Source organism: Oryctolagus cuniculus, chromosome 1 (assembly GCF_051225735.1).
Source record: "Oryctolagus cuniculus isolate XC-2025 breed Fujian yellow rabbit chromosome 1, ASM5122573v1, whole genome shotgun sequence".
NCBI classification, from domain to species: domain Eukaryota; kingdom Metazoa; phylum Chordata; class Mammalia; order Lagomorpha; family Leporidae; genus Oryctolagus; species Oryctolagus cuniculus.
The window spans coordinates 1,372,614-1,388,710 of NC_142867.1; the positions used below are offsets into that span (position 1 = coordinate 1,372,614).

Here is a 16,097-nt window from a genome sequence, read left to right on the forward strand (position 1 = left end):
TCCTTTCTTTCAATGGGTGTGTCTGTACATGGGTGTACACGTGTGTGATGTATGTAGTGTGTCTGTGTGGTGTGCACTGTGTGTGGTGTGTGCCTGCGTGGTGTCTGTGTGTGTGCATGGTTGTGGTGTGTGGTGGGGGTGAGGCCGAGGGGCGCGGGGCTCTGCGTGGGCGACCCTGGGGTCAGGCCACCCTCTGTGGGTAGCAGGAGCTGAGGAAGCTGCTGGAGGGAGAAGGACAGGGGAAGTGTGGGGGAGGGGAGGGGAGGGACAGGAGGAGGGCGTTTGGCCCGTCACTGAAGCCGTCACTGGGAGGGGGAGCAGGGGGGGAGCAGGACCTCGGGACACGATTGGGGGTCTCCAGACCTGGTGGCGTAGCTGTGGGGCCGTGGTGTCACGTGCTGACCCCAGGGCCCCAGGCACAAGAAGAGGAACCCTGGGGGCAGAGAGCAAAGGTCAGACGTTGGGGGGCCAGGGGCCGAGCCCCAAGCCACAGTGCCCCCTGCCCGGGCAGAGGGAGCAAGGGCAGGGCGGCCAGGTGCAGGTGAGGGGAAGGGGACCTGATGGAGGGTGCGGGGATGGGGTCCCCCCAGGGCCCAGTCCCTGGCCTGGAAGGGGGCGTGGTCTGGAGACTCTGCCCCCTGGGCTCCATCCTGGTCCCCCCTCCCCCGGCTCCCTGCGGTGATCACAGAGGAGGGTCGGGTTTCCCCTTGGGGACCCTTGGGGGCAGTAACTGAGGGCTGAGCAGGGCCTGGCCCGGCCCCTCCCCCGCCCGCCAGGCTGGGAGCTCTGGTTGGCCGGGCTGGGGAGGCGCTGCGACCAGCTGGCTTCTCGTTACCCATGGGGCAGTGGGGCGTGCGCTGCTCCGTCCTCAGGGCTGCCTGGGGAGTCTCAGCCCAGGTGGCCCTGACAGCTCCGTCTGCTTTTTGTCCGCTCTGATCCTTGTGATAAACACCGGACCTCAGCACCCTCCCGGGTCGTGACCCCAACTCCCCGCCCTTCCTGGCTGTCCCTTGAAAGCAGAGGTGCACGGAGCAGCTTCAGGGACACCCTCGGGTGCTGGGGTGGCATCTCCCGCTCTGGCTTTGGTGAGGTGGGGGCTCCAGGACAAAGGTGGGCACACCTGTCACCCTCAGGTCATGCCCAGCCCATGCCTCCCAGTGGCAAAAGGCTGGGTCAGGGCTGTGAGGGGTGGGCAGGGGGCAGATGGGGCAGGCCCCTTAGGGCTGGGCAGCCAGGGTGGGGGCAGCAGCGTGGGGGCATTGGTGTTTCCCCGCATGTGAGCCTAGGTTCAGGCGTGTGTGCACGTGTGTGTGCCATGTGTGTGCAGTGTGCACACGTGTGTGCATGCCTGGGGAGGGCCCTGTGTAACGCTTGTGCAGAGCGTGGGACCCGGGACCACCACGGGCACAGCACTGTGTCCTCCATGCCGGCCAGTGCCCGGGGGAAGCGAAAGCCGGGTCTGGAGGGGTCGAGGGGCGTGGCCCCCTTCCTGAGTGACGGACGAGTGAACCGTGGTCTGGCCAGGAACGGGCAGGGAATTCCCACACCTGCTGCAACCGGACGCCCCTTGAGGATTTCCTGTTCAGTCGCGGGGGACAGGGCCTGGGAGATTCCACCCGGGGGTCCCTGGGTCGTCAGAGCCACGGCGACAGCTGGTGGAACGCTGGGAGACAGAACATTCCGGCGGTGGAGGTGGAGCCGGCGGCGTGGCCACGGCGGCAGAGTGTGGCTCCCACCCATTTCTCCACAGCCAAAACGATGATTAAAACTCCACGGGGCAGGCGTTTGGTGTAGCAGTTACGACACTGATTGGGGGGGCTGGGTTCGAGTCTCAGCTCTGCTCCCGGTTCCAGCTCCCCCCGATGCACCCTGGGAGGCAGCAGGTGATAGCTAGGTGCTAGGGTCCCTGCCAGGCACGTGGAGGGACCTGGCAGATTCCAGATTCTCTCCCCCGCCCCGTCTCTTCCTGTCTTTCTGCCTTCGGGAGGTGCTGGGGCAGCTTCCTGGGTCGCCGGGGACCTGACGAGCCCCCAGGCTGGGCTTGGGGACAGGTGAGGTGGAGCTGTGGGAGACGGGGGCGGGGCTGCCTGGTGCAGTTGGTCCTGGTCAGGCCTTGGGAAGAAGGGGGCTCCGGCACCAACTTGTGGGGGTCCCTGCACCCCAGTCTCCGTCCTCAGCCCAGTGGCTCCCAGACCACGAGTCAGCCCTTTCCTGGGGGTGCTGCCAGACCAAAGTGGGAGCTGGGACAGGGAGGGGCTACAGCAGGTGCAGCCGTGGAGGTGGGGAGGTGCCGCTGGCCTGGCGCCTGGGGCGGCCGTGGGGAAGGTGGGCTCTGGAGGGTCCCGCAGTGGGAGGGAGGTCCAGGGCGCAAGGTTGGCTCCAGGGGTCTCTGCCTCTGGGTCCTCACCCTTTTCCCCCCACCCCTCCCCAGCCTGGTTCCTGTCTCTGCCATCAGCAGCTGCGCCAGGAGTGGCTTCCTTCTTAGGGGCCCGCTGGCCTGGCCTGGCCATCACCCCACAGATGGAAACATGGCCAGAACCAGAGACTGTTAGAACCACAGTGTGGGGGAGGGGGAGAGACCCCCATATCCGACCCCTGGCCTCCAGCAGCCCACAGAGCTCCTGCTCCCTGGGCCGCCTGGAAGTGTAAGGGGTCCACAGCCTCCTGCTGCTCTGTGCCCCTGGGGGCCACCAGGCTACTCCGGCTCCTGGGGGTCATCGTGGCCGGCTCAGAACCCCCACTCCGACATCACTTCCCCCCACTTTGGCTGCTTCTCTTGCCCCAGGAAGCAGCTGTGGCCAAGAGGACCAGGCCTGGGAGTCATTGGGGCCGAGGGGAGCCCCGTGGTGGCCCCTTTCTCACTCCGGCCGCCGCTGTCCAGCTGTGCTGCCCCCGGCCCTCCCTCGCGAGTGGCGCCTCTCTCGGTCCCTGAGGCCCACTGGGGAGGGGCTGGGGTGTGCGTGGGCCTCCAGCTCACAGCTCCGGGCCCCTCCCCCCCGGGGGTGCTCACCGGGTAAGCAGATGAATGAGTGAGGGAGGAGGCGGGGCTTGGGGCTCCCGCTGGCCCAGGTGGGACCTCAGTAAGCCGGACGAGTTTATTAAAAACGCACTTCGGATCAAGGCAGCCGGCTCGGTCTGCGGGCGAACAGCGCTGTGTAAATGTCACCGGCGCGCGGTCGGCCGAGCAGGAAATGTCAGCCGGCGGGGGCCGCGCCGAGCCCCAGATCAGCCTGCGGCACCTGCACCCCGCGCCCACCCGCCCCTGCTCCGCTGGGAAGGGTGCAGACGTGGCTCGGGGGAGACCCCCCTCAGGGGGCCAGCGGTCCCTGAAGGCCCCTTGCCCACACCTCCGACCTCCCTCGGTCACCCCCACTGGTTTTGGGGGACAGTGCCCTCAGGAGTGGCCGCGCCCTAGCCATGGCCCCAGCAGGCCAGCCACCCTGGGCCTAGGTCTCTACACCTGTGGGCTCCGCCCCAGCTCAGCTCTGGGCTTGCAGAGCCCAGGAGCCTGCTGGTGCCTGGGGGATGCAGGCACCACAGCAGGCCCCGCACCGCAGGAGGAGAAACCAGATCAGGGAGGGCTTTGGTGGGTACCGCAGGGAAGAAGCTGACAGCAGGGCCTGGGGGCCAGAAGCCCCCTGAGCCCAACCCGACTGCCCCAGGGTGGAAGGTGCAGGAGGCCCTAGGGGTGACTCGGGCCCAGGCGCGAGCTGCAGAGCCTGGGGCAGGGACAGGTACCTGTCGCATCTCTGTTTTGTTTCGGACCCTGGCACCGGGTGCTGGCCTCCCCCCATCTCCCCTCAGCCCTGGGGGAGGGGAGACGGAGGACCCCTCCTCCTCCTTTCAGAGCCCCTGCCTCAGGTTGTCCTCCCCCACCCCACACCTGCTGCCCAGGGAGCTGGACCCTTGGGCAGGGCCTCTGCGTCCACGTCTGGGGGCGAGGAGGGGCTCGGGGCAGCGCAAGCCTAGCTCCCAGTCACGGGGCAGCCGGGGCGGCGCGAGCAGGCTTTGCAATTATGTGTGATTGCTGTCAACCCAGCTACCATCCCTGAGTGACTAACGGGAGCTGAATGTCGCCGCCCCAGCTAATTTGTGGGGGGGGTCTGAGTCAGCGGCGTGGGCGAGGTCAGGGGCTGCAGAGGGGCTGCGGGGAACCAGGAGCAGGACCCAGGGCTCAGCGTGGGGGGCAGCGTGGGACCGTGTGAGGGCCTGGAGGGACACAGGCGCCAGCGGCCAAGCTATATGGCCACGCCCACGGCTGGCCAGGTCTTCTGAGCGCGCTCACACACACGCGCGCACGCACACGACAGGCTCAGGACATGTGTGCAGACATATGTGTGCGTGTGGACATATGACACACACACTCCTAGGGATGCCTTTACAAACATGCACACGTGGGTGTAGGCACGTTCACAAGCAAAATGCACACCCTGCACACACGCACTCTTGCACACTTGCACGCCACACACATGTGCACGCCACACACATGTGCACGCCACACACTTGCATGCCACACACATATGCACTCCAGGCACGCTCTCTCACGCAGACCGAGTGGATCCACAGGTGGAGGGCGCACAGGGCTTCCCGGAGACCGGCCAGGGGCAGCCCTGGTGAGAACAGGACCCAAGGACTTAGCACCAGTTCCTCTTCCTGGCCCCTGACCCCCAACCCCTGACCCCCGACTGTGGTCTTGGTGTGACCGCTGACTGCCCCCACACTGTCCCAGGCTGGAAGGGGCTCAGAGGAAGCCGGGCTGGGGGGGCTGCCTGGTTAGGGAAGGGAGTGGGAAGTCAGGGAGGGCGGCTGGGTGGGGGAGGAGGCGTCTCCCTCCCAGACCCGGAGGTGAGGCCACCGCAGCCCGCGCCACCCACGGCTCGCGCCTCAGGGCTGACTTCTAAATGCCCAATTATGCCTAAGTGCATCTGACCCGCTGGCGGCTGCTCCCGGCCTGCTCGGCGATGTCGATAGCAGCCGCGGCCCCGGCTCCATCCGATGGCCTCGTTAGGACTAATTGTTCTGGCATTTGGGTCTGACGGGCGGGTGGATCCGGTCATGTGTTGGGGCCGCTTGGCTCTGGAGGCGGGGAGCGGGGGGCATCGCCTTAGACAGCAGCCCCAGACCCCGAGACCCTGCTCAGGCCCGGCCGAGAGGGGGACGCTGGCCTCCTGCTTGCCCGCCTGCAGTGTGGCACCCTGAGTGCCCCCGAGCCCCGGGGAGGGCCCAACTGTCCCCCAGGGTGCGAGTCCGTCAGCGGCCAGGCACGGACGCTGGGCCCGGCCCCGGGGCCTGGGGGCCATAGAGAGAGCAGAGGGGGAGACCTGGACAAGGTAGACAGTAGGGTATCTGTGTCCCTGTGCGTGGGTGTGCACACGTGTGCATGTGTGAGTACGCGTATATGTGCATGTGCGTGTCCGGGTGTGCACGTGTGTGCCTCTGCACTCGTGGGTGTGTTGCACAAGATGTACATTTGCCCAGGAACTTTTAGGAGGAGACAAGACAGACAGCCGCCTGCTCAGACTGACTGGCCGTGACCTCAGACCCCAGGCCGCCAGCCCGGCTCCCTCGGGACTGTTTGCAGGACATTTCCCAAGTGGAGCCCCAGAGCTGGTGGCCCAACTGAGGGCCAGGGGCTGCGTGCGGCTGAGAAAATGAGCCGGGTGTGGACTGGCAGCTGGGAGCGAGGTGGGGGTCGGCTGTGTGTGCAGCTGGAGGTCTGAAGGTCCCATGTCCATGGCCGAGAGGCCAGGGCTGGGCCCTGCAGAGCCTGGACACCTGGAGCAGTGCCCTGGACAGCCCCTGCCCCGGAGCTCATCGCTGGGTCCCGTGGGTGGGCCTGCAGAGGGCGGTGCTGGCCAGGGCTAGAGGGTCTCAGCACAATCAGGCCTGGGAGGCCCCCAGGGACAGACGGGTGGATGGACGGACGCCCGACAGGAGACCGAGGGGCACCCTAAGATTTCCTGGGCCTCTGTGCCTGGCCTGGGCCCTGCCTGGGGGGCACCTGCACAGCCTCCACGCAGCCAGGAGAGCGAAGTGAAGAACAATATTTGTATCAGAGGAAGACATTTGCAGAAAGGTTAAGCCCACATCCTGTGGCGCAGGCCCCATGCCACCTGAGCAAACGGCTGGGCGGGGGCGCGGCGGGGGCTGGCAGGGGCAGCGCGGAGCTGCCTGGGAGCTGAGCCACCCCGGGGACTTCAGGGTCCTGGTCCTGCTCAGGGCCAGTCCCTGGGACACCTGTGCTTGAGAGAGGTATCCAGGCAACGCGACAGGCCGGGGCTGGCGCTGGGCGCCCGGGGAGTTCGCAGAGGGGGAACAAGTGACAGCAGGGAGTTAGGGGGACACTGCGACCACCTGAGAATGCAGAGGCTGAGCTGGGTTTTGTGGGGTGCACGGGAGCTCACCAGCAGACTGGCTGAGGGACAGGGCCCCTCCTGGACAGGAAGTGGGACAGACGGGGACTGCAGTCAGCGGGGAGCCAGCCGTGGCTGGCCACAGCGGGGCTGTGGCACACAGACTGAACCTGCTGTCTCAATTTGGAGGAGGGTCCCGGGGCTGATGTTGGTGGAGAGGGACTGTTGTGGACACAAAGGTGGTGCCCCAGGGTCTGGGAGACGCTGGGAGGTGAACCGAGGTCACACTGACCAGCAAGGTGGGCTGCCCGTGTGAGGGGAGCAGGTGCAGGCGGTGGGCGTCCCCGTCCCCAGCACAGCCCTTCCCTCGCTCTCTCTACCAGGTTCAAGCTGGACTCTGGCTTTAGGTCACGGCCTGCCGCCCCCACAACTCCTAGAGGGCAGAGGGACTTGGGGCAGGGGTGCTCTCTCCCAGAGAGCCACAGGACCCCCGCGCCACCTGCCAGCTTCACTCCAGGGCATCAGGGTGAGCAGACCGCATGGGACCCACGCTTGCCCCGGTCTCATCAGACCCCATGGACACCCTCAGCCAGCCCCCGTGCCACTGGGGGAAGGGAGTGGGTGCCTGGGACCCTCGGCGTGGCAGGGGGGAGGTCAGAGGGCATGGGGTGGGTGTGGGGCGCAGAGGCTGCGCCAGGGTAGGTGGTGCTGTAGCCTGGGGTCCTGTCCGGGTGCCGAGGTGGGGCCTGGAACACACAGGCAAGACCCTCCTTGGAGATGACCCCTTCCCCGGCCTCCTGGCCTCCATGCTGGAGAGATGGGCCCTTCTGGAACATTCTAGGTCCCACAGGATGTGCCTGGGGCTGAGGCACAAGGGCTGCATGTAGGGGTCGGGGTGGGAGGGGGTGAAGAACCTTCTGGAAATGAAGCCTGGCAGCTGAGGCCGGGCCTGGGTCCCCCTCCCGCGTGCCCCCGTGGGGTCCGCGGCCGAGGGGACCGGCTGGGGCTGACTCAGACGCGCTGCCTGCGACAGTGGCTGCAATTAGATTTAATGGGATGAAGCCCTCTCTCCTGCGACTCCCGCTCGGCTCCACGCCCACCCCCGCCTCCCTCAGGCAGAGCGGGGGAGGGATGCGAGGGAGGTGGGAGGTGGGGGGCCCAGGGAGGCTGTGACGTCAGCCCAGCCTTTAAGAGGTCGCCGGCCCGTGGGCTGTGGACTGGCCGCGGAGCCCGGGACCACGGCTGCACCATGCCCACCCCCAACGCCCCCGCACCGCAGGCCAGGGGCTTCCGGAGGGCCGTGTCTGAGCTGGACGCCAAGCAGGTGGAGGCCGTGATGGTGAGAGCCAGGCTGGCGGCAGCCCGGGGCCGGGGATCCACACGCACTCCCGGCACCTGGGCTAGCCCTGGGGTCCTGGGCCCAGCAGGCGGCCCCCTGCACGCTGTGCACTGCTTCTTCCCCCAGCAGAGAGGCCGGCGCCCGCCTCGCACCTGTGCCCCCGCAGGCCGGCCTCTCTCTGTGTGCCGGCTCCTTTCGGGAGCGGCCGCTGGGGGTTCAGCATCCCCGGGGCTGCAGGAGACCAGAGGCCCCAGTCATCTCCTCACCCCCTGGTGCCTGCAACGGGGAGCCCCTCCTATGGTCTGCTTGTGGGGGGACAGGGCCCAGCAGTGGCTTGAGGTGGGGGTCCTGGCCGGGGTGGGGGGACGGGCCAGGTCCTCCTTGCAGAAGGGTGACCCCATATCCAGGTCAGGCTCTCCCCTCCCTGCCTCCCTCCCTCCAGGTACCGGGCCCAGGCCTTAGGCGCCGCCCTTAGCCAGACCAGGCAGCTGGGGGCTTCTCAACCCACAACAGGGGTCTTTGGCTGAGGCTCGGGGGCTTGGGATAATCGACTCCCTGCACGGACGGCCCTTCTCAGGGGGCATCGCAGGGTGAGGGGCGTCCCCCGCATCAGAAGCCCCCTCCCCAGGCCGGGGCTGTGGTCCTGGCTGTGTCCACCCAGTCTGACCTACCCTTGGCCAAGAGAGGGGCTCAGGAAGGGGCTTCTGCCCCCACTGTCAGGGCCGAGACCCCAGACGCCAGGCAGGGAGCGAGCCCCTCTCTGATGGGGCCAGAGGAGGGGGCTCTGAGGACTGCGGGCACAGGGGCAGGACGGGGGCGGGGGCTGCCTGAGGAGTAGTCACTCCCAGCGGCCCCGGCCAGGCGGCTCCCACCTGTGCACTCCGCTCGGCCTCAGCAGCAGATACCGGGGCCTCCAGCCTCCAGGGGCTTCTGGTCTGTCCACCCCAGGGGACAGCTCCTGGGCCACTATTCCTGGAGGGGCGGGGCCTGGGGACAGGTGACAGCGTGGGAGCCTGAGCAGCAGGCGGGGGTGGGTGGGGTGGGTGGGGGGCTTCCCCACGTCCTGGCTTCCGGCCCCTTCCAGGCAGTCAGGGGCGGGGGCGGGTCAGCACGGCTGGTCCGTGGAGGACACGCAGGTGGCCCTGTCCCTGCAGTCCCCGCGGTTCGTGGGCCGGCGCCAGAGCCTCATTGAGGACGCCCGCAAGGAGCGGGAGGCGGCGGCGGCGGCGGCGGCAGCGGCGGCCTTGGAGGCCGGGGACCCCCTGGAGAAGCTGTCCTGCCAGGAGAGAGACGGGCAGGCCGTGCTCTCGCTGCTCTTCTCGCTGAGGGACGCCAGGCCCTCGCTGTCCCGGGCCGTGAAGGTGTTTGAGGTGAGCGTGTGTGTGTGTGTGTGCATGTGCGTGTGCGGGGCTGTGTCCCCACCTGCACACGCAGCCGGCGGCTGGGAAGGGAGGGGGACAGGCCCTGGGCTGCCCCACCCCCGCCCCGCCCGCCTCCTGTCCCCACGGAAGGTGAGCCCTGATCGCATTAGCCGCTGTGGCCGCACTGCCCGCGGGCGGCTGACCTGGCTCCCGGAAGAAGCTCCAAATGACATTAGCGCCAGACCAGAGAGCCGGCTGGCTGCAGGGCCCGAGGCAACGTTGCTGGGCGACGTGGGGGACGTGGTGGTGGAGGGACCCCGCCCACCAGCCCCTGGACTCCCCCAGCAGTCCCCACTGCCGCCCAGTGGGCCGGGACACAGCTGCTGGGGACGCTGGGAGCCCGGGGGTCCGGGTGTGGCCCTGGCACCCCCAGAAAGCGGGTCAGGACGGCTGTGACAGAGCTGACCTTGTGCGGCGGGCGGGGGTCTGACCTGAGCCCTGAGCTGCCCGGAGCTGGTCCCCTGCCCGCTGAGTCCCTGACCCCCGCCTCCACCTCCTCCCCTCCTCCCCCCACCCCCGCCCTCCCTGCCTCTGCTCCAGTCTTTCGAAGCCAAGATCCAGCACCTGGAGACTCGGCCGGCCCCAGGGCGCCGGGCGGGCAGCCCCCACCTGGAGTGCTTTGTGCGCTGCGAGGCGCCCCGCGGGGACCTGGCTGCCCTGCTCAGCTCCCTGCGCAGGGTGACAGAGGACGTGCGCAGTGCCGGGGACCACAAGGGTGAGGCTGCCTCCGTGCGGGCGCCCTCGTGCTGCCCCCGCCCCCACGCCCCAGCCCCAGCAGCCTCTGCCCTCCCCTCTGCCCCCGGCCCCATGCTCACTCGGGCCCTCTCCCCTCCGTCCTCCGTCAAGTCCCCTGGTTCCCAAGGAGAGTGGCGGAGCTGGACAAGTGTCACCACCTGGTCACCAAGTTTGATCCTGACCTGGATCTGGACCACCCGGTGAGCCTGTGCCCCACCCCCCACCGTCCCTGTCTCCTCCTCCCCCATACTCATAGCAAGCAGGGTGGGTGGGGTCTGGGCTGACCTGGGCTGCTCACCCCGGGCCTGGCTGGGCCCAGACCCCAGCCACGTCCAGGAAGGCGGGGTGGGGAGCGGCAGGGCGTCCCCGACCGGCACCGTCCCCTCTGCCCAGGGCTTCTCGGACCAGGCGTACCGCCAGCGCAGGAAGCAGATCGCCGACATAGCCTTCCAGTACAAGCAGTAAGGGCCGCGGCCACGGGGACCTGCACTGGGGGCCTTGGGGGGCTCCTTGTCCCCACTGTCCCTGTGGCTGACCCCCGCTCTGCCTGGGTTGGCTGGACTCCCCACCCTCCTCATCCTAAAGCCCCAGCCAGCCAGACCCCGCCTCCCCTCCCCCTCCCCATTCCCTGACCCCTGACCCCTCCGCAGTGGGAGCCCCATCCCCCGCGTGGAGTACACGGCCGAGGAGATTGCTACCTGGTGAGACCCCGGGTGGTGGCGGGGAAGGCGTGGGGCACCGGGGGGCAGGAGGTGACTCCCAGAGTCCCCAGGGGACACTGGCACAGCGGCCACCAGGCCAGGTGTGGGAGGTCGGCCTGGGCACCAGAGGCTGGGTGCGCAGGGCTCAGCTGGGGCCTGGGGGCCGTGGGAGCCCAGAGCCCCACGGGAGGCCGCGGCCCACAGGAAGGAGGTGTACAGCACGCTGAGGGGCCTGTACGCCACGCACGCCTGCCGCGAGTACCTGCAGGCCTTGGAGCTGCTGGAACGGTGCAGCGGCTACAGCGAGGACCACATCCCCCAGCTGGAGGACGTCTCCCGCTTCCTGAAAGGTGCGGCGCGCCGGCCCGGCCGGGGGGTGAGGGCCCAGGGAGGCCGGGGCTGGGGCTGGGGACCGCCTGGGGCTGGCCGGGGCTTGGGAGGGGCAGGGCTGGGGCTGGCCGGGGCTTGGGAGGGGCAGGGCTGGGGCTGGCCGGGGCTTGGGAGGGGGAAGGCTGGGGATAGCCGGGGCTTGGGAGGGGCAGGGCTGGGGCTGGCAGGGGCTTGGGACAGGGGAGGGCTGGGGCTGGCCGGGGCTTGGGAGGGGCAGGGCTGGGGCTGGCAGGGGCTTGGGACAGGGGAGGGCTGGGGCTGGCCGGGGCTTGGGAGGGGGAAGGCTGGGGATGGCCGGGGCTTGGGACAGGGGAGGGCTGGGGCTGGCCGGGGCTTGGGAAGGGGAAGGCTGGGGATGGCCGGGGCTTGGGACAGGGGAGGGCTGGGGCTGGCAGGGGCTTGGGAGGGGCAGGGCTGGGGATGGCAGCGGCTGGGTGAGGGGAGGGCTGGGGCTGGCTGGGGCTTGGGAGAGGGGAGGGCTGGGGATGGCAGCGGCTGGGTGAGGGGAGGGCTGGGGCTGGCAGTGGCTGGGTGAGGGGAGGGCTGGGGCTGGCAGTGGCTGGGTGAGGGCCCAGGGAAGCTGGGGCTGGGGGCTCAGGGCTGGCGGGGGCTGGCCAGGGGGCTCAGAGCAGCGGGGGCGGGGAGCCCTGACCGCGTGGCCCCTCCGCAGAGCGCACGGGCTTCCAGCTGCGGCCCGTGGCCGGCCTGCTCTCCGCCCGGGACTTCCTGGCCAGCCTGGCCTTCCGTGTGTTCCAGTGCACCCAGTACATCCGCCACGCTTCCTCACCGATGCACTCGCCAGAGCCGTGAGTGGCGCCGGCACAGCAGAGGACACGGGGCCAGGGGCGGGGCGGGGTTGATGGGCTGGGCCGGGTGGGCGGCGGGAGGGTGCGGGCTGCTGCCCCACCCTGCCCCTCTCTGTCCCCGCCGGCCCAGGGACTGCTGCCACGAGCTGCTGGGGCACGTGCCCATGCTGGCTGACCGCACTTTCGCCCAGTTCTCCCAGGTGTGTCCGGTGGCTGCAGGCCAGGCCCGGGGTCACTGAGGGGTGGGCGGGGGTCGGGCGGCCTGTGAGACTGTGAGGTGTGGCATCCTGGCGCAGGAGATGGGAGGGACCAGCTGCACTTGAGGGTCCCTGGGCAGCGGGAGTCCCACGGTCTGTGCTGCCACCTGCTGGCGTCTGTGGGAACAGCAGGTCCTGGGCCCTGAGTGGCCAACGAGGGTCTCAGTAGGGAGAGGCCTAGGGAGGGCCACCAGGAGCACCCCCAGCGCCCCCACCTGGAGCGCGATGCCAGGGCTGACCCTCTGTGCTCCTCCCTCCCCAGGACATCGGCCTGGCGTCCCTGGGGGCCTCGGACGAGGCCATTGAGAAGCTGTCCACGGTGGGTTCCTTTCCCTGAGGGCTGGGGGGGGGCGCTCAGCCAGGCCCCCCGGCTCTGCCTGCGTGGGTGGGGCCTGGCAACGGTCGGCGGCGGCGGGGGCTGTGGGCTGGCGCAGCTGTGCCGGGTGACGCCGCCGGCTGTGCCGACAGCTGTACTGGTTCACGGTGGAGTTCGGTCTGTGCAAGCAGAATGGAGAGGTGAAGGCCTACGGCGCGGGGCTGCTGTCCTCCTACGGGGAGCTCCTGGTGAGGCCTGGCGTAGCCCACAGGGGACGCAGGGTGAGTCCCCCGTGCTGCCAGGGCCCTGGGCGTGCGGGACTGGGGTGGTGACGGCCGCGGCCTCCCGCCAGCACTCCCTATCCGAGGAGCCCGAGATCCGCGCCTTCGACCCCGACGCGGCCGCCGTGCAGCCATACCAGGACCAGACCTACCAGCCCGTCTACTTCGTGTCCGAGAGTTTTAGCGACGCCAAGAACAAACTCAGGTAGGCCGGGCTCCTGCCCCGTGAGCCCAGCTCTGACGCCAAAGCTGACTGCCCACCGCAGGTGCGCCCGCCCGGAGCAGGACCCCAGGAAAGTGGGGGAGGGGAGACCCGTGGGGCTGGGGGCTGCAGGGGGCCAGGGCAAGGGCAGGTCAGGGCTGGCCTTGGCATGGGCAGAGCTGTGCTTTGTGAGACAGGCGTGGGAGAGGTCCCCGGAGCTGGGGCCTGGGGGTGCAGTGACCAGCTGTGTCCAGGAGTGGCAGGCTGGATCCGGCCTGCTTGGCCCCCACCTAACAGCTCCCTCCGGCCTCCTGTTGGCCCTGAGGAAATGGGGCAGGGGCTGTGCTCCTGGGTGGGGAGGAGGGGAGGGTTGGATCCCACACATGGTCCGGGAAGGCTTCCTGGAGGAGGAGGCAGGCTGAGATGCAGTGGGGGGACCACTTGGAAAAGGTGCCTGGCCTGGCCACGCCACCCCCACCCGCCTGGCCCCAGCCCTGGAGGGGCCTCCATCTCCTGTCCGTCCGTCCATCCGGACAGTTGGGCTGTGGGAGCCCGTTGAGGGGTACCCAGTGTGCTCTCTCTGGTGCCTCACCCCCAGGAGCTATGCCTCCCGGATCCAGCGCCCCTTCTCCGTGAAGTTCGACCCGTACACGCTGGCCGTGGACGTGCTGGACAGTCCCCAGGCCATCGGCCGTTCCCTGGAGGACGTCCAAGATGAACTGCACACACTGGCCCAGGCGCTGAGCACCCTCGGCTAGGCAGCAGCCTGGGGCCTCCCGGCCTGGCCGGCCCCAGCCCTGGCCCCGGCCCCTGACCCAGCCCCGCCTGCTTCTCAGCACCTCCAGTCCCGCTGCTGCCCCCTGGGGTCCCGGGGTCCTGGGGCTAATCCCCCCGCCCTGACCTGTGTCACTGTTCACATCTCAATAAAATCTGCAAGTGCTCATGGCCTCCACGTCCTCCGCGGGCCCCTCACTGTGCCCCTGGGGGCTCAGCCCGCAGGGGTGGGAGGGGCCTCCCTCTGGTCAGCACAGGAGCAGGGGTCCCAGTCCCCCAGAGCAGGACCCGGGGCAGAGGGGGACCCCCAGGCACTCCCCAAAACGTGTGCGGATGACGCTGGGGCCTCAGGCTGCCAGCAGGGCAGGTAGGGGCCGCCCTGTGGGCTGGGTGAGGCCCCCCAGCCCTGACAAGGGGCCCCAACTGTTGCGGTTGATTTCTTCTGGGAGGAGGAGCGTGGTGGGGGCAAGAGGCGCCGAGTCACCACACAGACCCCGGGAGTCGGGTGAGAGCAGGCCTGAGGCGGGCAGCCCGCAGACTCGTTTATTTCAGGTGCTACAGCTGCTTATATAGCCAAGGCAGCCAATCCGATCAAGGGGCGGTCTAGGCCCTAACCAATCACAGCCTGTTGCCAGGCAGTTTCTGTTGCCAGCGGCCATCTTGGCATGGCCTTCTCATTCCACCACACCCCAACGTTGCCTCCAGCTCCAGCCCCAGCAAACCCCAGACCTGGCCGGCATTGGCGCCCCTTTCCCACCCCTCTCGGGCCCTGGGTCTCCTGGCAAGGCAGCACCAATGCCCTGCTCACTCCCCACAGCTCCCTGGGTCGGGGGGCAAGACCCTGGCTCTGGGGTGGGAGCTCCAACCTCTCCTGTTCATCCCCCAAGACTATCCCGGGCAAAGACCATCCCAGGCAAATGCACCAAGACCCTGGGGGGCCCTGAGCCCACCAAGACCCTGGGGACCCTGAGCCTACTGAGACCTTGGGGGACCCCGAGCCCACTGAGACCTGGCGGGCCCTGAGCCCACGGAGATCCTGGGGGGGCCCTGAGACCACGGAGACCCTGGGGGGCCCCAAGCCCACTGAGATCCGGGGGGGCCCTGAGCCCACTGAGACCTGGGGGGCCCTGAGACCACCGAGACCCTGGGGGGCCTGAGACCGTGGAGACCCTGGGGGGCCCCGAGCCCACTGAGATCCAGGAGGGCCCTGAGCCCACTGAGATCCAGGAGGGCCCTGAGCCCACTGAGACCCTGGGGGACCCCGAGCCCACTGAGATCGGGGGGTCCCTGAGCCCAGTGAGACCCTGGGGGGGCCCTGAGACCACCGAGACCCTGGGGGACCCTGAGCCCACTGAGACCCTGGGGGGCCCTGGGCCCACTGAGACCCTGGGGATCCCGAGCCCACTGAGGACGGCCTGAGCCTACTGAGACCCTGGGGGACCATGAGACCACCGAGACCCTGGGGGGCCCTGAGACCACTGAGACCCTGGGGGACCCCGAGCCCACTGAGATTGGGGGGTCCCTGAGCCCAGTGAGACCCTGGGGGGGCCCTGAGACCACCGAGACCCTGGGGGACCCTGAGCCCACTGAGACCCTGGGGGGCCCTGAGCCCACTGAGACCCTGGGGACCCCGAGCCCACTGAGGACGGCCTGAGCCCACTGAGACCCTGGGGGACCATGAGACCACCGAGACCCTGGGGGGCCCTGAGACCACTGAGGGTGGCCTGAGCCCACCGAGACCCGGGGGACCCTGAGCCTACTGAGACCTTGGGGGACCCCGAGCCCTCTGAGACCTGGGGGGCCCTGAGCCCACGGAGATCCTGGGGGGCCCTAAGACCACGGAGACCCTGGGGGACCCCGAGCCCACTGAGATCCAGGGGGTGCCCTGAGCCCACTGAGACCTGGGGGCCCTGAGCCCATGGAGACCCTGGGGGGACCTGAGACTGCGGAGACCCTGGGGGGCCCCGAGCCCACTGAGATCCGGGGGGGGCCCTGAGCCCACTGAGACCCTGGGGGACCCTGAGCCCACTGAGACCCTGGGGGACCCCGAGCCCACTGAGATCAGGGGGTCCCTGAGCCCAGTGAGACCCTAGGGGGGCCCTGAGACCACCGAGACCCGGGGGGACTCTGAGCCCACTGAGACCCTGGGGGACCCTGAGCCCACTGAGACCCTGGGGACCCCGAGCCCACTGAGGACGGCCTGAGCCCACTGAGACCCGGGGGACCCCGAGCCCACTGAGGACGGCCTGAGCCCACTGAGACCCTGGGGGACCCCGAGCCCAGTGAGATCGGGGGGGCCCTGAGCCCAGTGAGACCCTGGGGGGAGCCTTGAGACCACGGAGACCCTGGGGGACCCCGAGCCCACTGAGGACGGCCTGAGCCCACTGAGACCCTGGGGGACCCCGAGCCCAGTGAGATCGGGGGGGCCCTGAGCCCAGTGAGACCCTGGGGGAGCCTTGAGACCACCGAGACCCTGGGGGACCCTGAGCCCAGTGAGACCCTGGGGGGGCCCTGAGACCACC

At 69.3% G+C, this 16,097-nt stretch overlaps 1 protein-coding gene across 1 annotated transcript; it reads left to right on the plus strand.

Annotated features, from left to right (window-relative positions):
* Positions 1–7,533: 7,533 nt before the first annotated feature.
* TH (tyrosine hydroxylase) lies at positions 7,534–13,752 on the plus strand. Its single transcript, XM_070058359.2, has 13 exons — positions 7,534–7,692; positions 8,847–9,062; positions 9,654–9,828; positions 9,960–10,048; positions 10,242–10,309; positions 10,499–10,549; positions 10,754–10,899; positions 11,610–11,745; positions 11,876–11,945; positions 12,265–12,321; positions 12,471–12,566; positions 12,671–12,804; positions 13,400–13,752. The coding sequence occupies exons 1-13, from the start codon at positions 7,603–7,605 to the stop codon at positions 13,557–13,559; spliced, it is 1,488 nt and encodes a 495-aa protein (XP_069914460.2). The 5' UTR covers positions 7,534–7,602; the 3' UTR covers positions 13,560–13,752.
* The last annotated feature ends 2,345 nt before the right edge of the window (positions 13,753–16,097 follow it).